Genomic DNA, 23,599 nt, shown 5'->3' with positions numbered 1-23,599 from the left:
GAGAAGAATATTAAATAGGAAAAACCAAAATAGGAATAGAGATTCCTGTTCTATTAAACCTACCTTACTATGAAGAGCCTGTTCAGATTTTAAGAGGCTACAATGCTTTTATTAAAAAGTCTGAATTTACAATAGTTTTTAAAAGGCATTTTAACTACACCTGAAACGAATATTGCACAGCATAATAAAATTAATTTAAAAAATTGGGGGAAAAATACAGAAGGTATTTCAAAAGAGTTTTTTTTTTCTTTCCTATAAAATGGTATTTTATCTTTGGGGTAAATACCCAGGAGTGAAAAGAAGGGCCATCTGTACCCCAATGTTTATAGCAGCAATGGCCACAGTCGCCAAACTATGGAAAGAACCAAGATGCCCTTCAACGGATGAATGGATAAGGAAGATGTGGTCCATATACACTATGGAGTATTATGCCTCCATCAGAAAGGATGAATACCCAACTTTTGTAGCAACATGGAGGGGACTGGAAGAGATTATGCTGAGTGAAATCAGTCAAGCAGAGAGAGTCAATTATCATATGGTTTCACTTATTTGTGGAGCATAACAAATAGCATGGAGGACAAGGGGCGTTAGAGAGGAGTAGGGAATTTTGGTAAATTGGAAGGGGAGGTGAACCATGAGAGACTATGGACTCTGAAAAACAGTCTGAGGGGTTTGAAATGGCGGGGGGGTGGGAGGTTGGGGTACCAGGTGGTGGGTATTATAGAGGGCACGGCTTGCATGGAGCACTGGGTGTGGTGAAAAAATAATGAATACTGTTTTTCTGAAAATAAATAAATTGGAAAAAAAAAAGAAAAAAATGGTATTTTATGATATAGTAGAAAGGGTATTCTTAACCTGTTTATCTTAATAGTCCTTTGTGGTATACCATCACATTATCATTTTCTAATACTGGCAGAAGAGTGCCATTTTTATGAACAGGAATTCTTTATACTATTAAAGTTGATAGCACTTCAGAGATTATTCTTTAAAAATTACCCCCCACCCCATATCTTTTTTTCTCTAATAACCTATTAGCAGCATCTTTTGGCTCAGTTAGAAATAAAGGGAGTCTCACTTTAAAATTAAAATAGTTTTGATTTTCTCTTCTAAACATATTTTCATGTGAGTTTTTTTCTTTTAATAATTGATCTTTTTTGTAAAACACCTGCCTTCCCCTCACATAAAAGATAAATCCGTATTTTTGAATTATGAAAATGTAATTATATAAAAATGAACTTGTGTGTAAAAGAATGCTTATTGTAAGGGATTCAGATTGCAAAATGCTTCCTGCTACATGATCTAGTGGAGGGTTGGGAGAAGCATTCTACACAGACTATTTTACTTTTATTATCTAAAAAAAATTGTGAAGTTGAGTAACTACAGTAAAGCAAGACTTGTGTTGTAGTACTAAAGAATCCAGAAGACCTGGCATCAGACTGCCTAAATTCAAATCCCTCTTTCAGTTTTGGCCTTGGGCAAGTTACTTAACATCTCTGGTCTTCAATTTTCTTATCAATAACATGTAAATAACAGCAGCTATTGCAAAGCTTAAAACAATGACTGGAACATGGCAAACAATTAAATGTTAGGCTATCATTGTTAGTAGTTTTTATTCTTTGGTATGCCCTAAAAAGTGTACGTAGTTTGCATCATTGCCATACCAGTCTAATCTTTTATCTTCTCCTGTGCTCAGGAAGAAATCTTCAGGAAACCATCCTATATATCCAGGTCTGCATTTTTCCCCATTTGTTGACTGTTTTAAATTCAAGGCACTTTGTTGAGAATTCTGCAGTTACTTTTTTTCTTTGCTTATACTACCAAGAAAGATCAAACTTACTTAAAACAGTATTAGAATGACAGATCTGCCAGAAGAAAAAAAACACATGAAAATGGTTTTAAACAAAGATCAAAGAGCTTTTTGAAATACAGTTTAAGCTAAAGTGCTTTTAAGGAAATCATTGATAAATAGATGAGAAGTGAATACCTTGTTTCCTGCGGCACAGAAAAGTTAATAAATATGTAAAGTAGTTAGTTATTAAATACTGTGAATATTTGACATTGGTTTCTTTCTTCATCAGTTTACAAAGGTATATGATACTACTACTTTAGACTGGCAACAAGTCACCATTCTCTCTTGCTGGGACTGCTGCAGTACCTTCTTGCTCCCACCTTCTGCTCAGACTGCTTTCAGTCAATTCACCCGGCGGTCGTTAGCAACGGGCGTGGTAGGCTTCTACTCAAAAGTCTCTGCTGGTTTCCCCTTCACCAAGAGTAAAATTCAAAATCTCACCTTGCACCTGAGATTCCAACATGATCTCTCACTCCTCTTTTACTGTTGTACTCCTCACCTACTCTGCTCCAGCCTATTCAGAGCTCCTTGGTGTCTGGGGACTGGACTCAGCAGGCTCCCCCTGCCTCAGTGTCTGTACATTTGCTCTTCTTAAGGACTCGCCCTGGCCCTTCCTTGGAGTTTAAATGTCACCTCATTAGAGAAGCCTTCCCCTGACCGCACTATATGAAACAGCACCTGAACACATACTCGCCATCACTGTCTCCTTTGCCCTGTTTTTTGTTTTTTTTTTTTAATTGCACTTAGTGATGGTCCATCTGTCTCCCAGCATTAGAATATAAGCTCCAAGAGAGCTTACCTGCCTTCTCCACTGTTGTTTCCTTATACCTGGAACAGCACCTAGGTTGTTGAATGAATTTAAAAAAAAAAAAACAACAAAAAAAACACTTAACTGCAACTCTTCTCCCAGTTTACTACTGACTTCCCATATAAACACAGAACCATGTCCATTTTCTTAGTCTTCCCAATTTTCTTTTAGGAAGATTAGGCTAACAACAGACGTGAAACAAGGCATTGCTAAGTTTCAGAGGTTATTAAAATGCTGAATACAGGAACTTCCCAGTCCTGGGTATATACCAGTTGGTCCTTGCCTCCCAATCATCTTCAAAGTCCTCTTCTCTCCCTTCCTGCGCCTCCCTAGTGGTGCTACATGACGACTACCACACAGACCAGCCTGACCCAGTCTGCTCCCTCACTACCCGCGTTCCTTACGGTAGACCTCACAGTAGTGTTTCACTGTCTTATAGCCAAAGTGAGTTTTATTTAGGGCAGTCATTTTCTCTCACGCACATCCCCTTAAATGTCTTTACTCCTTTGTTTTTAACCAGTTATCTCTGATCTTTCTTTCTTTCTTCAAAAAGTCCACAATTATGATTGTTTGGCAGAAGATTAGTACTTGTACTATGCCCCTTCCAAGGAAATGGGAGAATATGGACTTTTACATTGTTATATGTAAAACATGTACCTTTGGAAGATTTATAGAGGTCTTTCTCTACCTCCTTATTTTCCTGAAATCAGCCTATTAGTCCTCAAATACTTAGTCCTGTTAATTTTCTTATTCAATTTTATTTAAGTTCTAGCATGTCAGATATATTATTTCCTATTTTTCATTGGAAATGTTTAATTATACTTAACCATGGAACACAGAAACCAGAAAAGGGGTGGAAAAGCAACTGCAGACTCATTTTGGAACTATCCCAAGTAGCCAGTCATAATTAATGGTAATTTTTCTATAGGAAAAACATCATTTGAGTTCCAAATACCTTAAAAGCAATTTTTAAAATGCCTCTTTTTAAGTTAGACATTTCTCATGTTATAGTTTATCTGTTTATATTTGATAAGGGGAAATAAATTATTTTTCCCTAGATCAGTATAATCCAAGATTTCCAATATATGTTCTGCAAAACACTAGCCCCTCAATATGCCACTTGAGGGTAAAAATGTATGTCATCAAACATCTTTGGGACAAATGGCATACTATTATACCATCCTTACAGGTTTATGAAAAGTATCAGCAATAAACTTTCACTGATAATAAAATAACCTAGTTAAAAAAAAAAAAAAGATTTATTTATTTATTTATTTATTTGACAGACAGAGATCACAAGTAGGCAGAGAGGCAGGCAGAGAGAGAGGGGGAAGCAGGTTCCCTGCCGAGCAGAGAGCCCGATGCGGGGCTTGATCCCAGGACCCTGAGATCATGACCTGAGCTGAAGGCAGAGGCTTTAACCCACTGAGCCACCCAGGCGCCCCTAACCTACTTACATTTAATCATTGTTTGCAAACATTTGGATGACTACTAACCCCCTTTCTCATATAGGTCTTTTATCTTAATATCTAGTGGAACAAATGGGAGAAACAACTGTAATTATTTGTCATTCAGAAATAAAGGACTGATTAATATCTGTTGAGGGTTTCTCATCAGGTACTATTCTCAGAGCCTTACATAAATTATCATATTTAAACCTAAAATAAGCATATGAGGTAGAGGTATGATTGTTATTCCCCTTTTACAGATGAGGAAACTGAGGTTCAGAGTAGTTAACAATCATGTCGAAAGGGCATATGGCTAATGAAGTGAGCATTTGGACCTAGGCACTCTATTTACCAAATCCATATATGGTCCACACCTTGTAATGATGTCATTTTTTTTTTAAAGATTTTATTTTATTTATTTGAGAGAGAGAGACAGTGAGAGAGAGCACGAGCGAGGAGAAGGTCAGAGAGCGAAGCAGACTCCGCATGGAGCTGGGAGCCTGATGTGGGACTCGATCCCGGGACTCCAGGATCACGCCCTGAGCCGAAGGCAGTCGTCCAACCAACTGCGCCACCCAGGCGTCCCGTAATGATGTCATTTATGAATATTTCAACTAGTGGAAGAATAAGTTATTTAAAAATACTATTTTGTTACATAGATATTGCTGGAGCTCCTCTGCCGCAAAACCTGAGTGGATACTCTTTGCTGCCCTTCGCATTGGAAACGTTAAAGAATGAACATACATTCAAAAACCTACGTCCACCCTGGATTCTGAGTCAGTTCCATGGATGCAATGTGAATGCTTCCACCTACATGCTGCGGACTAACCGATGGAAGTATATCGCCTACTCCGATGGCACTTCAGTACTGCCTCAACTCTTTGGTAAATCTGTTGGTATCTTCTTCTTTAGTGTGGTAGTGTACAGAATGAGCTGTCCTCCATAGTTTTGCTCAAGAGGCCCAGTCATCCGTGGTTAAATAAATATCTGCCGCTTCTCATGCCAGGACCATCTACAAAAGGTTGTCCATATGAGGGGCAGCTTCTTTGCAGATCCTCTGAATTCCAGACCAAGTGTCTGAACACTTTTGATCGGGGTCTCAAGATTGAAACTGTGGTTTTCACTGATCAAGGTCTCTTCTAAGATTCGTGGTTATCTTTCCCAAACAGTAGTCCACACCCTCTCATTATCCCTTGGTTTCAGCTGTTCTGGATATTAACCCCTATATCTTGTGAAGCCTGATATTCTTTTTTTTTTTTAATGATTTTATTTATTTGACAGAGAGATTTATTTGACACAGCAGGCAAATATTTGACACAGGGAGAAGCAGGCTCCCTGCTGAGCAGAGAGCCTGATGCAGGGCTCCATCCCAGGACGCTGAGATATGACCTGAGCCGAAGGCAGAGACTTAACCCACTGAGACACCCAGGCACCCCAAGCCTGGCATTCTGATTTATTATTTAAGATGATACCAATATCCTCATTTTATAGAGAAGACTAGAAGTCAGAGGGATTCAAATACCTGTGCAAGATCTCACAGCTAATGACAGAGCTGGGATTTTAACCCAGGTCTAACTTCAAAATCCATGCTCTTTCTCCACAAAGATGCCTGCTAGCTTCGCTACTCTATGAATTAATTTTAATTTTTTAACTTTTTAAGATTTATTTATTTTGGAGAGAGGGAGAAAGAGTCTGCACAGGAGGGAGGGGCACAGGGAGCGGGAAAGAGAAAATTCTCAAGCAGACTCCCCCTCTCAGCACAGAGCCCTATGTGGGGTGAGATCCCAGGACCCTGAGATCATGACCTGAGCCGAAATCAAGAGTAGATGCTTAACCGATGGAGCCCCCTGGGCGCTCCTCTATGAATTAATTTTAAAGCAACATTATTAAATTCAGGTTTTACTTATCCCTTGCCTCTCTTTTTCACATATAACATGCCATTATTAATATTCATTTCTCCTTTGGTGAGTGCTGTGAAGTGTGTAAACCTGGTGATTCACAGACCCGTACCCCTGGGGATAAAAATATATGTTTATAAAAAATAAAAAATTTAAAAAAATATATTCATTTCTCCCTAAGTTTCCTTTCCAGTTAGAAATGTCAAAATCATTAACTCCAAATAATTCTTTAAGGGCTAAACTGATTGACCTCCCCCTCTCCCCTTTACCCTAAGAGCAGGAGATTCTTGACTTCAAAAATTAGTCCTTCCGGGCGCCTGGGTGGCTCAGTGGGTTAAGCCTCTGCTTTCGGCTCAGGTCATGATCTCAGGGTCCTGGGATCGAGCCCCGCATCGGGCTCTCTGCTCAGTGGGGAGTATGGTTTTCCCCTCCCTCTCTCTGCCTGCCTCTCTGCCTACTTGTAATCTCTCTCTGTTAAATTAAAAAAAAAAAAAAAAAAAAAAGGAAATCCTTCCGTTTTCATCCTGATGTGTAATGGGCATGTCTTGCTCATTCACTGGACATGTTCTGCAAAAAGCAAATGTGACTATCAAAGTATCAGGGGGTGAGCCTGCCTTTCCTGTATTCTCTGGGATTTATTCACTGACTTCCCTTTTCCAAAGAGGTACCATCTGAAATCATCTAACAAAGTCCTAAATGTCTTCAGGGCCCTTCTGGCAAATGCACCACATAGGCCCACAGAGGTTTTGTTCATTTATTATCTTAAGTAAATTGTCGTAAGATCTTTGATTTGCTATTTTTCCAATTAGATTGACATAGTTATATTTTGTCTTCCTTTTACCTAGGTAAAAAGGGTATTTATGTTCTGAAATATTTATTGTTATTTTCTTGGTGGTAGCAATGAGATACATTCTTATTTCTGTGGCTATTTGCTCAAATGGACAGTGTTGATGCACCGAAATTTCAAAAATCCAAGCACAAGATGCTAAAATATATAGAAAACTAAGAGTAAGTGAACTTACAAGACTATGACTTGACTATGTAAAGAATTCTTACATCTAGAAAGTTTGGAGCTGTTGAAATGGGAGAATATAAGCATTACTATTTCTTTTCTCTGTGTGTCAAAACAAGGCATCAGAACCAGGAAGAATTAGGGCCAAGCCAGTTTACTAGTGAGATCTAGTTCTGCCATCTAGGAAAGGATAAGAAAAAAAAAATGAGATAGCAGGATGATGGTAGGAAGGTAATTTGGACATACATTTAGAAGAGTGTTTAACCTTTGGTATATTATTTTACCATTTATATTGTCCTTCATCTTATTATGCTAATAGGAACTGAAAATAAAAATAAATTCAAATACATTATCTGTCACAGAGTAATGGCATTCTAAAATGTGTTTTTGTAACTGGTAACTATTTTGATAGCTATTTCCATTTTTTCTTCCAGATCTTTCCTCAGATCCAGATGAACTAACAAATATTGCTACAAAATTTCCAGAAGTTACATATTCTTTAGATCAGAAGCTTCGTTCCATTATTAACTACCCTAAGGTTTCTGCCGCTGTCCACCAATACAATAAAGAGCAGTTTATCAAGTGGAAACAAAGTGTAGGGCAGAACTATTCAAATGTTATAGCGAACCTCAGGTGGCATCAGGACTGGCTGCAAGAACCAAGGAAGTATGAAAGTGCGATTGATCGGTGGCTGAACACCCCCACTAATCTTAACAAAATCTGAACTGAAGTTAGAAAATAATGTTCTAGAGCAGCATATAGAGAGACATGGTAAGAGATCATGATTCGCTTTGGTATGTTTTAATAATTACTGATTTTTAGTTACTTTTAAAGAATGTATTCTGTTTTAAAATAAAATATAGGGCACCTGGGTGGCTCGATGGGTTAGAGCCTCTGCCTTCAGTTTGGGTCATGATCCCAGGATCCTGGGATCAAGCCCTGCATCGGGCTCTCTGCTCGGCGGGGAGCGTGCTTCCTCCTCTCTCTCTGTGTGCCTCTCTGCCTGCTTGTGATCTCTCTCTGTCAGATGAATAAATAAAATCTTTAAATATATATATATATATATGTAATCATTATGCAATTAGATATTTTCAAAAGTGATTACTATCAAGACCTCATTCTTATGAACTTTTAACAACTTAATGGAGGTGTTAAAAGGATGGAAGCAAATAGTATAATATAAAATTAGGTTTCTCTGAATAATATGGAATATAGACAATTTTAACAATTATTTTATGACTTATGAACCATAAAGTAGTTATTTGTATTTAATGGTGTCTGCTGAGTTATTTGCATTTGATGGGGCATAAATTATTTGGATGTATTTGATGGGACACAGTTCCTGGATCTGGCTGACTTTATTACAGTTTTTTTTTTTTTTAATCAGTAATATATGCACAAGCTACCGAAGAGTGAACAAATGAGCATGAAGTGTCCCTCCTTTCCCAGTTCCCCTTTCTGGGGCAACTACTATAACCACCTTCCTAAGTATCCTTTTAAAGACATACAGTATATTTAACAAACAAACTTTGTATTTCCCCCCAACACACAAAAGGTAGCTTACTCTACAAAAGGTTCTGCATCTTGCTCTTTTTTTTTTCTCCCACTTAAAAATATCTAGAAATAAAGTTACTGGGGCAAGACTGTATCTAGCACAAGTATACCAAATTACCTCCAAAGAAGTTATATCAATTTAAATTCTCACCAGTGATGCACTTCCTCACATCCTTCACCAACCTGATAAATAAAAATATATTTAGAAAGTGTTTTTATTTTGAGTAAGATCATATTTTCATATATTTAAAAGCCATTTGAATTTATTTCACTGTGACTTTTACTATTTCTATTCTTTGCCTATTTTTCTATTGCTTGTCTTTTTGTTTACAGGCATGGTTTTGGATCTTAGCTTTTTGTCTGTGAGAGAAGCTGCACATGTTTTGTTTTTGTTTTTTTTCCTTTTTGTAATTTGTCTTTGACTTTATTCTGGTGTTTTTAACCTGTGGCAATTGGTATTTTCATGCAATCAAATTTATGAATCTTTGCATTTATGGCTTTGGGATTTTTGCGTCATACATATTCAGCATGGTCTCCCCCACTTCCCATCTTCTAGAGTTTTATTTTTTGTCCTTAGGTCTTTGCCCCACCTGGAATGTATTCCACATTAGAAATCTAACTTTAGTTTGTTGTTCTAAGATGACTACCCAAATGACCTTTTATTAAATAAACTTAACATTTGTCCCCTTGGTTAGAAAATGCTACTTCAGGGCATCTGGGTGGCTCAGTGGGCTAAGCCTCTGCAGACCTTCGGCTCAAGTCGTGATCTCAGGGTCCTGGGATCGAGCCCTGCATCAGGCTCTATGCTCAGCAGGGAGTCTGCTGCCCCTTCTCTCTGCCTGCCTCTCTGCCTTCTTGTGATCTCTCTCTCTGTCAAATAGGTAAGTAAAATCTTAAAAAAAAAAAGCAACTTCATTACATAATACCTTTTACTGAATTAATTATCTTTTTCTCTATTGATTTAAAATGTCGTTTTATTATATTCCAAAGTTGCATTTACATTTGGGTCCTTTCAGAACATTTGTTATCTTCCAGTGGACCAATCCACCTTTGCTTACTGATGCGGTAGTCCATCTCTGGTCAGACACGTTCCTTGCCAACATTTTCCTTTTTCAGAGTTATCCTAGCCACTCTTGCTCACTTGGGTTTTCCACACAAATTTAGAATAAGTTTGCCTAGCACGGAAATTAAAAATCTTGTTAGTCTTTTTATGAAACCATATCAAGTTTATAGCCTATTTTAGGGAGAAGTAAACTCTTCATAATCTTCAGTCTTTTTTCCCTTTTTTTCAAGGTTTCTTTGATTCTCATAGTATTATTCTGTTTGCTTCATATGGGTCAGTTTCTTTAGAGATTTTTGGAGAAGTAAGGACCTCTAAGAAAATACTGCCTAGGCCCCTCCCCACACCAATAAAATTGGAATTCTGGGGATGGCACCTAGGCAGTGTTCTTTCTTATTGTTCCATTAAGCTCTCTAGCTGATGGTCCCAAAGTGTAGGCAGAGAGCAGTTTTTCCTAGTTGTTTCATCATTTGTTGGCAGTGTGCTATTTTAAGTGGATCTTTCTTCCATTACATCTTCTGTTTGTTTATATATGCAGATTCTTTCTCTATATATTAATTTTGTGCCAATAATACAGTGTTTTTGGTACCAGTAGTTTTTTGATTGGTATCTTATATTTTTCAGCTATAAAAAGCTAATCTGCAAATAATAATTTTACCTAACTTCCTCTTCAAGCTGTCTTTGACGTTTTCCTAAAGAGCCACTTCATCTCCTGTGTTTATTCTTCTTCAGTAAATTTGTAAAAGCTTATCTTTGCAGCTATATATGAATTTCCGAGAAAGAAATGTCACTGCAGATACATTCTGAAACAAAACCCTTAAAGAAAAGAGCTCAATATTGGACTATGACAATTAAAATGAAAATACACAAATCTACATCCCATCCCCTAGTTAAACCTAAAGAACATGAAATAGCTCATGTGTGGGTGTGTATGCTAATTACAGGGGGAAAATAAAGCAATGATAATAGAAATGTGGTTCTGGAAACATAGGCATATGAAGATAAATACAGTCCATCTTGTTCTACCCAAGACTTTCGAGATGCATTCATTGTTAGAACTTACCAAGCATCCACAGCGTTTTAAATATATTGGCTATAGGATCATACTTAGGTACAGCTGAGTTTTTAGGATAAAATCTGATTCAAACTGGTATCAACCATGAAAACAGAAAAAGAAGAAAAACCTGGAAAATTAAGAAATGAGTGCCAGGATCTGAGAGAAATGGACACTAATTATAAACTGAATTGAGGACAGTCTCCAGGATTCATTTTTACTAACTCTGCTGCTCCACCCTGTTCCGGTCTACGATAATCTCCTGTTTGGAATTCTGCGGTAGCCTCCAAAGAGGTCTCCCTGAGCCTGCCCTTGGCTTTTTCCAGTCTTTTCTCAATGTAGCAGCCAGACTGATCCTATTGTAGATACATCACCTCAGGGGCACCAGGGTGGCTCAGTCATTAAGCATCTGCCTTTGGCTCAGGTCATGGTCCCAGGGTCCTGGGATCAAGCCCCCCCCCCCACAAGGGGTCCCTGCTCAGCGAGAAGCCTGCTTCTCCCTCTGCGACTCTCCCTGCTTGTGTTCCCGCTCTCACTGTGCCTCGGTCACTCTGCCTCAATAAATAACTTTTTTTTTTTTAAAAGATTTATCACATCACTTCACTGGATCCTCAAAACCTTCCACTGGTTTCCCATCTTCCTCTGTAAAAGCCAAAATCATCACAAAGGCCTACAGGACCCTGGACTATTCGGCGGCTCCCTCTCTCACAGATCACATCTCCTCCCACACTCCCACTTCATTCACTCTCTTCCAGCCACACTGGCATCCCTGTTGTTTCCTAGCATCCCGGGCATGCTAGGATGCCCGGGACCTTTGTTCTTGTCAGTGCCTTCTGCTGGGAAGACAGTTCTTTCCTCAGATTTCGACATGGCTCACTCTGCTACCTCCTTCAAATTACTGCTCCAATGCTACCCTCTCACAAGGACTTCTCTGCTTTATTTTCTCCATGGTAATCATTACCATCTAATGCAGGGTGTATTTCCCACATTTAACTAGTTTATACTGTCCCCCACCCCCACACCCCACTAGGATGAAAGCTGTCCATACAGGCATGGCTTTTTGTCCTTTTTGTTTCCTTAAGTATCCCAAGTGCCTGGCACACAAAAGATTAGTAAATATTTGTTGAATTAATTTGCTGGGAATTAGAGTTTTTCAGATAACACACTGGATTAGAAAAACCAATGCATTAGGCCATGGCAGGGCAGATTTGAAAAGGAATAGCCTTCTCAATAAAGTAGAGCCTTCCAGAAACAGTAATTTCTAGCAAAATCCCACACAGGAGAGTTGACAAGGGGACTCTATTCTTCTTTGTCTTTTTCTATGAAAAAGGCCAGATACTGAATATTTTAGGCTTTGTGAACCATATGGTCTTTTTCACAAGTACTCAGTACTACCAAGTAGCGTGAAAATAGCAATAAAACAATATGTAAACATGAGCATGGCTGCTTTCCAATGAAATTTTGTTTACAAAAACACAGGATTTGGCCTGTTGTGGACCACAGTTTGCTAACCCCTAGTCTAGAACAGTGGTTTCACAACTTTGCGGCAAACTGGAATTACTTGAGACTGTTCAAAAACTATTAATGCCTGGCTCCCACCTCTAAGCTCTGAGGTTTTTAAAAGCTTCCCAGATGCCTCTAATGTGCAGCAAAATCTAAGAATTAAGGTTCTGGAACCTTGTTTTTCAAACTATGGTCCTTGGACCAGAAGCATCCACATCAACTGGGAACCTTATATGTTTTTATTAGTCTCTGTTAAAAATAAAATAAAAGGATGTATTTTGTATTTATCCTTCTACTCTATGTGGTTTTACAACTCATTAAATCTAGGGCATCTTAATGAAACTACTAGAATTGATGAAATTTGTTAAATAGCTACATATATAAAAATAAATAAACATCTATAAGAATGATCACTAGGTAAGAGTGGAAATTAGGAAAAGTATCTCACATTATGACAGAGAATAAAATAAATTTTAACAAGAGGCACAACCAAGATGAAAAAATGTTTAGGTTCTATTGAAGTATACAAATAAAATATGAACATGAAATGAAAGCAAGTTCTTGGATATAAGGATCTTATATTAAAATGTCACTTCTCCAGAATTAATGTATAAATTTTGTACAATTCCTATTTTAACCTGAATAGTGTTTGGTGGTGTTTTTTTTTCTTAATTGGACTAAACAGTCATTTCCATGGGAAAAAAGTCCAAAATACCTAATAAAATTAAGGGAAAAGAAAATTCTTATTGGCTATTCATTCATACTATAAACCACTGCATCAAGCTAAAAACTTGGCAATGAGGGGCCAAGAGAAGGAATGACATGTCTCAACACAAACTAGGTGGAAGAAAATCAGTATAGAAAACAGGAAAGATCGAGACCTCTGATAGAACTCTTCCCTTGTACACCAATCATATATTGTGGATATGTGTGTGTGTTGTTTATAATTATACATACTAAGATCTCACATAAGATTTTTAGCCCTTTTAAAACACATTTAGCCCTTTTAAAGCACATTTAAAGTTACAAAGCTGAGAGGTGCCTGGGTGGCTTGCATGGTTAAGCCTCTGCCTTCCGCTCAGGTCACGATCCCAGGGTCCAGGGATCAAGCCCCATGTGGCTCCCAGTTCAGGGATCAAGCCCCATGTGGCTCCCACCTCAGCAGGGAGTCAGCTTCTTCCTCTCCCTCTGCTGCTCCCCCTGCTTGTGCTCTGCCTCTCTCTGTCACAAATGAGTAAATAAAATCATTTAAAAAATAAAGTTATAAAGCAGAATCTTAAATAATTCTTAGGTCAAAGAATTAGAGTTCTATCCTATCTTTGAAATAAAGAAAATGAGAAAACTCAGAACATGTGACACACAACCAGAACTTAGAATATTTTTAGCCTCAAACTTTTTATTATTAAGAGGAAATAAACTGTTCAAGAAGTTAGACAACAAAATAAGCATCAATTTTGTAATATTTATAGCAAAGTATTGGTATCCTTAAATAATGTTTTCAGATTTCTGCTTTCACATAGGATAGGGACGGTTGCAAGGGAATATTCCTCCCATGTTAACAGCAACAACAAAAAGCTACATAATGTAAGCTTTTTTTTGAGCCTATCAGAAAGTCTTGAGGCTGCAAGACAACAGGTAACCAGAATTCAAAAGGGTGGCAAGCTCCTCTGAGAAAAAGTGGGCACTCAAACTGGGTCATTTGTGACAGAACATGGCGGGGAAGGGAACTAGCTACCAAAAGAATGGGTAACAAAACAACTGATACTATGACAAATCCTTAAAAGTCCAATGTGTGTGAAAATAACAATAGAAACTCTGGGAGCACATCACTCAGCATCAGGGAAATACAAATCAAAACCACAATGAGATAGCACCTCACACCAGTCAGAATGGCTAAAATTAACAAGTCAGAAAATGAGAGATGCTGGCGAGGATGGGGAGAAAGGGGAACCCTCCTACACTGTTGGTGGGAATGCAAGCTGGTGCAACCTCTCTGGAAAACAGCATGGAGCTTCCTCAAAAAGTCGAAAATAGAGCTACTTTACAACCCAGCAATTGCACTACTGGGTATTTACCCTAAAGATACAAATGTGATCCGAAGGGGCACGTGCACCCAAATATTTATAGCAGCAATGTCCACAATAGCCAAACTATGGAAAGAAACTAGATGACCATCAACAGATGAATGGATAAAGAAGATGTGGTATATATATATACAATGGAATACTATGCATCCATCAAAAGAAATGAAATCTTGCCATTTGTGATGACGTGGATGGAACTAGAGGGTATTATGCTTAGTGAAATAAGTCAATCAGAGAAAGACAATTATCATATGATCTCCCCGATATGAGGAAGTGGGGATGCAACGTGGGGGGCATGGCGGGTAGGAAAAGAATAAATGAAACAAGATGGGATCGGGAGGGAGACAAACCATAAGAGACTCTTAATCTCACAAAACAAACTGAGGGTTGCCGGAGGGAGGGGGTTAGGGAGAGGGAGGTTGGCTTATGGACATTGGGGAAGGTATGTGCTATGATAAGTGCTGTGAAGTGTGTAAACCTGGTGATTCACAGACCTGTACCCTTGGGGCTAATAATACATTATATGTTAATAAAAAAAATTAAAAAGAGACTCTGGGAGCCCCCACACAAGCGGAACTCCCATGAACTTTTTTTCATGGACTTCAAGCAGCACTCATGTGAAAGACGGGGGGCAAGGCTAGACATCTAATGGAGCGCCTTCAGTGGACCAGGTGGATAGTGGCCATGGACTGGCTACCTCTGAAGAATGAGCACAGAGCCCAAAACCTTATGTGTTAAAAATGTATGTCAAGCTTATATCTAGTTTGTATTGAAACAAACTAGACTGATAATATGATAAACCGAGAACACAGTATAGTGTTTCAGACCAAAAACTCTAATCCAAATTTAATTATGTAAAAACAAATACAACTTTAGAGACATTCTACCGAACATGTGTCATGGACTCTTCAGACCTGTCAGAGTCAGGAAAGGAAAAAGAAAGGCTGGGCAATTGTTCTAGACTGAAGGCCACTAGAGAAATAATGCAGTTAAATACCACCCATGCAGTGGATCCAACTAAACACACCCTTGGGAAATTGTAACAGACAAGAGAATAATCAAGTTCTAGAATGGAAAAAACAATGATCACATTTACACAAATCAGGAACCAGAGTGACTTTGTGCTTCTCAACACAAACACTTAGAAGCCAGAAGGCAATGGAGCAATGCCATCAAAATTCAGAAGGAAAGCATTTCCAGTGCAGAATTTTAACCCCAGCCAAGTCATCAGTTAAGCATGATAGTAAAATAAAGAAATGTTCAGACATGCAAGAGCCCCAAAATTTATCCTTTCTCGAGAAGCCACTGAAGGATGCTTTCTACCTAACCAGGGAAATAAACCAAGAAGAAAAACCAAAAACAAAATACACATGAAATTTGGAAGCAGGAAACCCAGCATGAGACAGTGAAAGGAGTCTCTAGGATAATGGTAAAGGGAGATGCCTGGGTAACAGCTGTCCTGGAGGGCAACGTGACCGATTCTACGTGATTACAAGACTCCCACCACTATGTCCTCAGACCTCTGCACCATTTTTTTAACCTTTTGACCTGTTGGATGATGTGTTCTACCCAAAGGGAAAGAAACCAAGAAAAAAGACCAGAGATTCAAGAAACAAGAATTCCAACCCAAAAGAAAGGCAGAGTTTCAGTGATGACGACAGACACTCTAGGATGATAGTTGTATGGTAGGTCTAGAGAGAAACCAGCTCACATGGAAAGGGGGCAGGGATGGAGGTCTCTGGTAAGAAAATTTCCAAGAAAAATAAACTGGAATTGCTACATTATGTTACAAAACTAAACTGAGGGACTAAGAGGTATAGGAAGAATTAGCTATGTGACAATGAAATTCAAAGCAATTATTAATTTCAAGAAAAAGAAAACGATATTCATAATATCTATAACACTCACCTGAGAATATTTTTATTTCATAATAATGTATACACTAAATATAGATCTAACCCCAAATTACAATATTACCGTAATAAGTATGGGAAAGGAGAAATTATCTAATGAGAAGCTAATAGTTACTACATTATGCATTTGCTATTTAGAATTCTGGAGTTAAGTAAATGCCAGAAGAAACAGCAAATCGATTCTAAATTGGTTCCATTCAGAAGATGGAAGGGAGAAGTGAGGATATGTAGACAGGAAAACTATGTTGTTGCCAGCCCTCTAGTTCTAGTGGACTTTCCAAACGAGGTGTATGTATTGTCTTGAGAAGAATTAGGTTTTTTTCAGTCAATGATTTATCAGGTCTTAGTAATGCTAAGTTGTGTGGAATGTAATTTTGCTGGTAGAGTCCTGTTATATGAGACCATTTCACCAAAGTGAGACAAATTATAGAATTATCTTGAGAAACATGAAACTGATATTGGCTAGAGAAATCATTGAATTATGGGTATTGCTCAGAAAGAGCTGCCTGGAAGAAGATGGTCATAAGCTAGGATGAAGTATGTTACAAAGAAAAAGGCCTCCGCCAAAACCCTCTGCGGGGAAAATGTGAAAATTAAACCGTGAGTTTGATTTCCCAGGGCTCTAGCTCTACCTCTTTTTTAAGCGTTCCACCAAGAATGGCTCTCCCTCCATCTCTCCAGAGCCTCCCCTCTGGATGATACTGGCCTAGGTATGAAAGACATTTCTTTTCCTCAGGTTGATGGATTTATCGTCAAAGCAGGAACATTTGCTCAAAGTTCTCTGAAATGCATCATATATCCATTAGTTCAGCAATTTGAAACATATTTCCTGATCTCTAGATTGGTCAAGCCCAGTGCTAGGCACTGGGGAGAGAATAATAAAAATGACAAAGTTCTCTGGCCAAAAGCCACTGGTTTGGGAATTAGGGTTCCTCAGGCAAGAAAAGGACTGTCAACCACACCCACCAAACCCTCTTCTCTGGAGCAGCTTAAATTGCCAAGTGTGTCCTCAGCCTGGGACAGTGAATCCCAGCAGATGCCAGGATGAGGAAGCCCAGCAAATCGACTTGCACAGAGATCATGTGGAGGGTCCATCCTGCTTCCAACAGGAAAACTGAAATTTGTTTGTGAGGAGATAGGGGTAAAATAAAAGAGACAGCATTGAATCGAAACCATTTCCTGTGACTTGGATTTCTTTTTTAAAAATTGGCCGTCTTATCATTTTGTTAGTCACCTTTTCTCTAGGCTTGTTGGGGGCGTAGTCCCTCCCTCCCAGCAACTTCCATCTGCTTGGAAAACAGAGAATGAAGAGCCATGATGAGACATCCGTCCCTGGATGAAAATATTAAGAGAAGAATCAACAAATGTACTACCATTTGCATAAAACCTATTAATGCCCTCTTCAGACTAATGCAGTGAATTTTACATCGCTGAGAGAGCAGCTGTGATCCACTGCTTTAGTAATGAGGAGTGTTTGAAACATCTGCAGATCGCTGCTCCTCCTAAATGCCAAGCAATATCATCACTTTAGCTCTCTGCAAGTAAATACTCTTATTGTTGGCCAGAGGAAGGCATATCTTTATCAAAGATTCATCTAGTGGGCCCCTCTTTGCCCCAAACGCTGTTGGGTTTCTTGTGTATCCTGTTTTTCTCATGCTAGTACATGCTGATCCATGGCATTTCCCAATTTTTTTTTATTTTATTTTTTTAATGAAAACTAGTGTCTGTTCTTTTTTTTTTTTTTTTTTTTCCCCGCCTACTGGTAATCCATAACCATACTGAGAGGTACAATGTCGGTCAGAACCTTCCTCTCTGGTATGTTGGTCCCAGCTAACAGGAGCTTTTCCCAAAGGCCAAGCAAGGCGAGCTTTTGCCCCGCTGTGCTCTACGCGTAAATAGCGAACCGGAGAGCTCTGTGCTCCGGGGCTTCGGAGAGCGCACGGTGGGAGCTACCGCAGACCGGAGGGGCATCCAGCGGGATTGGGTGGAGAGACACGGAGAAGGTGGAGAATAAGAATCATGTGTGTTGCTCGAGTGTACAACCCACATTTGAGTGACAAATGACGAGGACCACCTCTAAAAACAACTAAGCGCAAGTCTACCCGAATCCATTTTCCTGTGTGTACGCGCCTTTTCAACTAACTTTGGGAACTCGTAGACCAGGCGTTGTGCCCCTCGCAGCCTCGACTCCACCTGGGTTTCCCGCGCCCTGCCCGCCCGCTCCCGTACCTCCTTTTCCCCCAGGCTAAGGATGGAGGATCCCTTCAGCCCCTCAACTTTCTCGCCGGCGCCCAACGTCTCCGTACCTGTCTCTCCTGGCTGGGGTCTCAACTTCACTTCTGGACAGGGGCCCCCAGTGCCCGGGCCGCCGCCGCCGCCGCCTCCCGGACCACCCAGCCGCAGCATCCGCCTGGTCTTCCTGGGGGTCATCCTGGTGGTGGCGGTGGCCGGCAACGCCACGGTGCTGTGCCGCCTGTGCGGGGGTGGCGGGCCCTGGGCGGGTCCCAAGCGTCGCAAGATGGACTTCCTGCTGGTGCAGCTGGCCCTGGCTGACCTGTACGCGAGCGGAGGCACAGCGCTGTCGCAGCTGGCCTGGGAGCTGCTGGGCGAGCCGCGCCGGCCGGCGGGAGACCTTTCGTGCCGCTTCGTGCAGCTGCTGCAGGCGTCCGGCCGCGGCGCTTCTGCTCATCTCGTGGTGCTCATTGCCCTCGAACGCCAGCGCGCCTTGCGTCGGCCGCAGGGCCAGCCGCTGCCCGCGCGCGCCCTCGCCGCGCTGGGCTGGCTGCTGGCGCTGCTGCTGGCGCTGCCCCCCGCCTTCGTGGCGCGCGGGGGCGCCCCCTCGCCGCCTCCCGCCGCGCCCTCGGCCGCTCGCACCTGGGCAGGCGAGCGTCGCTGCCGCGACATCTTCGCGCCCCTACCCAGCTGGCACCTGCAGGTGTACGCGCTCTACGAGGCCGTCGCGGGCTTCGTGGCGCCGGTCGCGGTCATGGGCGTAGCATGCAGCCGCCTGCTCTGCGCCTGGTGGCAGCGCCTGCCCCAAGCCCCACCGCCTTCAGCGCCCTGGTCGGCGACTCCCGGCCGCGCCCCTGCGCCCAGCGCGCTGCCCCGCGCGAAGGTCCAGAGCCTGAAGATGAGCGTGGCTCTGGCGCTGCTGTTCGTGAGTTGCGAGCTTCCCTACTTCGCCGCACGGCTGGCGGCCGCGTGGTCGTCCGGACAGGTGGGAGACTGGGAGACCGAGGACCTGGCGGCGGCGCTGCACCTCGTGGGGGTGGCCAACAGCGCCCTCAATCCTTTCGTCTACCTCTTCTTCCAGGCGGGCGACTGCCAGCTCCTGCGGCGGCTGCGAAGGCGCCTGGGCGCGGTCTGCTGCTCGTGGGAGGGAAGAGCGGAGGACGATGAGGGGGCCGGGGGCCACCAAGCGCTTCACCGCCACCGCTGGCCCCACCCCCACTACCACCACGCTAGGCGCGAGCAGCCGGTGGAGGGCGGCTTGCGCCCACCCCCGCCGCGCCCCCGGCCGCTGCCCTGCTCCTGCGAAAGCGCTTTCTAGTTGCTCCATGGCCAGACGGGTCATCTGTCGCCACCACACAGCCTCCGCGGAACACGAGGCTGGCCCGTTTCTATCTAGATCAAAACCAGCAGGAGAGTCTCCGATATTGGCCCTGAAGCTGTCCCCATCCTAAACTGTTTCTTTCTAATGTTTACATTTTCCTACTCTTCCAGCTTCTTCTCTCCCTTTCGGTTCTTCTCACATTTCCCAGTTTGGAGACGAGAGAGAGTTTGAGCCACTGGGAAGTTGTAAAAACAGTCGAAGATACAGAGTTATTTTTGCAGTTCTCTTTGACGCTCCCATGGTGTTCTGGATAGGATCTTTTGGTTTAGCTAAATTGTCAAGCTTTCATTATTTGCTGTGCTATCATCCGTTTTTACTTATTTTGAGTCGTGTTTAAATCAAGTGTACCTTCGAGACCAGAGAATTTGCCTTTCTTTCCAGGAGGAAAAATCCCCGCACTGCTCTCCCTGAGGAGCGTGGAGATTGTACCAGTGATGCTGTCAGAAATGTAATCGTGTTGTCACTGCAAAGCCAGAGTATTTGTAAAATAAAAACAGACCCACAGAACAATTAGTACTTTTTCCCCCATGGTAATGTGTTTTCCCAGAAGAAAATCAGTGTGGCCTTTATTTCCAGTCGTCACTTTAATAGAAGCTGGGAGTTGTAGGAGGGACACATAAAAGCTTCCCTTTAGACCCTTCCAAACACACCCAGTTTCTACAGGAAACTGTGCCTGTGCCCAAACTAGCCTTTACATCTAAGGTGTTGTGCTCAGGTGGAGCCTCTTAGCGCAGAGTCCCCAGCAAACTAGAAGAGTGAAAGACCAAGGTGGCGGGCTCACTGTCCCAGATGGAGCCTCATGGAAATTTGTGGCTGGGAAGAAAGCTGCACCCTCCCCATGTTGCAGGTATCTATACAACTCCTTTTTTAAAAAATGAAGGCAATGCCTGTTGGTGGGGGTTGCTGAGAACAAAGGCAAGAAGCAGATTTAATCAGTGACCTCCTCCTCTTAACTGTCCTTGTTTCTCGAAAGAAGTGGCAGCACTTACGAACACGGTATCCACATGTTTACCAGTGTCTTTCATCTGAGAATCTGCGAGATTTCCATGATTGTGCTTCCTGTTGGTGCACAAATGCCAAACTAAGATGGAGAAAGGGGAAATGATTGCTATAGTTCACTTGTAGAGCCAATGCTCTTTGAGGGCTTTGTTTACTCCACTGAGGTATCCCAGAGTCTCAATGCTCGACCTGTACTAGAAACTCAACACATATTTGTTGAATAATTCATCATATGAGTCAGGCAAAGATGAATGGATACAAGATTTACAAAATATCCACTAAGCTTGATTTACCTTTTGCCCAAAATCTGTCAAAAAATGTTGGAGTTAAAGGTTTTCCTTCATCTTTTTAATCCTCCTCACCCTGCTTAGGATACTATGGAGTGTGATATACCAAGAATAAGTTAGCCAGAAAGAGAACACAGTTGTTTTCATGACATTATTTTTATTCATTAGCATGGGATATTCATTGGCATTTTTCTTTATTAATAAACACTAATTCCTTATCTTGTGCCAAGCAATGTGTTAGGCATTGGAATACTAAGATGAATAACACACATCTTTCCCTCAAAGACCTTAAAATCAATCTGACAATTACTGCAAGATAGCACATGTGCTTTCATAAGGGTTCCAGTCAGGGTGTTGGGTCACTGAAAAAGAACATCTGACAATCTCAGAGACTGAAGCAGTCATTCCAATGATGACCAACTAACGGGAAGCGGGGAATGGGCAAAGGCAGGGGTCGAGGCAGAAGCACAGAGAGACTCAAAATATGACCTGGCGTGTCACTTTGAATGCTCCCAACCAAGAATTTAAGACTTCTGAGTTGCTGTTTCTGTTACCACAATTGAGCACACCCTAACAGAAAAATGGGTTCAGCTGGTTTAAATTTATTTTGTCACATAATGAGAAGTCCAGTGGTAGAGCTGTTCCAAAGTTGGTTAATTGAGTAGCTTCATAACTTCATCATCAAAGACCTAGCTCCTTTTCATTTTTCTATTCTGCCATCCTGAGTTGGTGGACTTGACATTATGGTCTGTATCCCTTGGGGTTACAAAATGGCTGCTACAGTTCCAGGCATCACATTCATATATGACAATGTCCAGAAAAGGAAGGAAGAATTTCTCTCTCTCTCTTTAACTCTTTATAGGAAAGAAGAAACATTTCACAGACATCCTGAGCAGATGTTCCTGCATGGCTCATTGGACAGAACTATATCATATATCCATAAGCAGACCACCACAAGGGAAATGGGGCCACCATGATGGCCTAGTCATGGAGCTGAAGATAGGAGTTGCACGGTAAAGGAATGAAAAAAAAATAAGACTTCTATTTTTTCTTTTAAGAAAAGAAGAGGAAATGCTTATGGGAGGGCAAGTCTAAACTTTAATCCAATTGCCAAACTGGGGGTTGATTTTTATAATCTATTAGAGATTTTCATCTGTGCCATCTAGAAATTATGAGACATCTCCATCTGGGTCAAAAATACAGAATACATATGCATGTAGTTAATTTGAAATTAAACTATATTTTCTTGAGATTTTGTGGAAGAGTTGGTTAAGCCCAATTCATAGTGAAATACTTCCATGGCTAAGGAACTTTCTCTAATCTTAACTAAATCTGACACTTTAAGGTAGATCTAGGTGACTTCGTTTTCATCTTTAGAGGCACTTGTAGGTTAAGAAATTCAGAGCATCACCTCAGAATTTAATCCCCAGAAACTGCATTGCTATAAGCAGCTCAAAGATTCATTTTTGTCCCCATCAAGGAAGCCCCCAAAGGTTATTTTAAATTTAGACTCTTGCTTGAGTGGGAGATACTATTCAAATTTCACAGCAAAGGTATGTGAACAGTTGACCCTGAACTTGATTTATTTCCCAGGTATCACCCAAATAGTATATGACTAGATGAGAAACCAGACCATGCATTTGGAATTGAGGAGGAATCAAATAACATACCCTCACCCACTGCACATTTCCCCTTGGAGTTAGATTTTAATGAAGCTGCCACACACAGGCCTAGACTATAGGACTCTAGGAGGCACTATTCATATACACGACAATGTAAATGTCACCACCAGAACTTTAAAGCCTAGATACAAAGAATACTATATTTAAAAAAAAAAAAACTGTCTGCATGGTAACATACAGCTAAAATAAGTAAACATGACCTATTACATAATTTGAAGCAGAGATTATGTAGCAAACAGCCAGGAGTGGAACTAAAACCACAATTTGTGACTAGCTAGAACTCATTTACTAAAAATAGAATAGTAGAGCTGACTTGTGGAAGAGGAGGTAGATTTTTTTCGAAGCTTCCTAGGAAGCTTCCTGGGAAACACAAAAGTCGAAAATTGGAGGAGCCACCGCCCCCCATTACTAAAATGTTTGGACTTGATCAATGGGAAGATATTCTAATGAAAGTGAAGTCTAATTAAATTAAACAGATGTTTTGCTAAGTTGTGAGGTAGTATAATGAAAAGGTCAGTCTTTAGAACCTACAGACCTGGACTTAAATTTCATCTCTACCATCTTACCACGTAGTAGCTGTGTGACTTTAGGCTGTTTGCTGAATCTTTCTGAGCCTTGGTTTCTTTTTTTTTTTTTTTTCTTTTCTTCTCTCTCTCTCTCTCTCTCTCTTTCTCTTTCTTTCTTTCTTTTTTTGGGGGGGGGTCTTGGTTTTCTTATCAGAAAAATGGGGTTTATATTAGCTACTTCATAGGACTGATGTAGGTAAAAATGTAAAATACTTGATGGGAAGGGGAGCCGGTCAGTCTGTCTCTTCAGACTATGCCTATTGGATGTC

General features: G+C 41.0%; 2 protein-coding genes across 2 annotated transcripts in view; both read left to right on the top strand.

Annotated features, from left to right (window-relative positions):
• ARSK (arylsulfatase family member K) overlaps positions 1 to 7,917 on the top strand; it is a 43,250-nt gene extending 35,333 nt beyond the window's left edge. The window contains exons 7-8 of the mRNA XM_044265333.1: positions 4,765 to 4,989; positions 7,450 to 7,917. Coding sequence (XP_044121268.1) covers positions 4,765 to 4,989; positions 7,450 to 7,739 — 515 coding nt within the window. The 3' untranslated portion in view covers positions 7,740 to 7,917. The remainder of the gene's footprint in view (positions 1 to 4,764; positions 4,990 to 7,449) is intronic.
• A 10,517-nt stretch (positions 7,918 to 18,434) lies between these two features.
• GPR150 (G protein-coupled receptor 150) lies at positions 18,435 to 19,733 on the top strand. The gene has a single exon (XM_044240251.1). It carries the CDS (start codon positions 18,435 to 18,437, stop codon positions 19,731 to 19,733), a length of 1,299 nt encoding a protein of 432 aa, XP_044096186.1.
• The last annotated feature ends 3,866 nt before the right edge of the window (positions 19,734 to 23,599 follow it).

This window comes from Neovison vison, chromosome 1 (assembly GCF_020171115.1).
Source record: "Neovison vison isolate M4711 chromosome 1, ASM_NN_V1, whole genome shotgun sequence".
Classification (NCBI taxonomy): Eukaryota; Metazoa; Chordata; class Mammalia; order Carnivora; family Mustelidae; genus Neogale; species Neogale vison.
The sequence above is the reverse complement of the archived record's forward strand: the minus strand, read 5'-3'. Positions and strand labels throughout refer to the sequence as shown.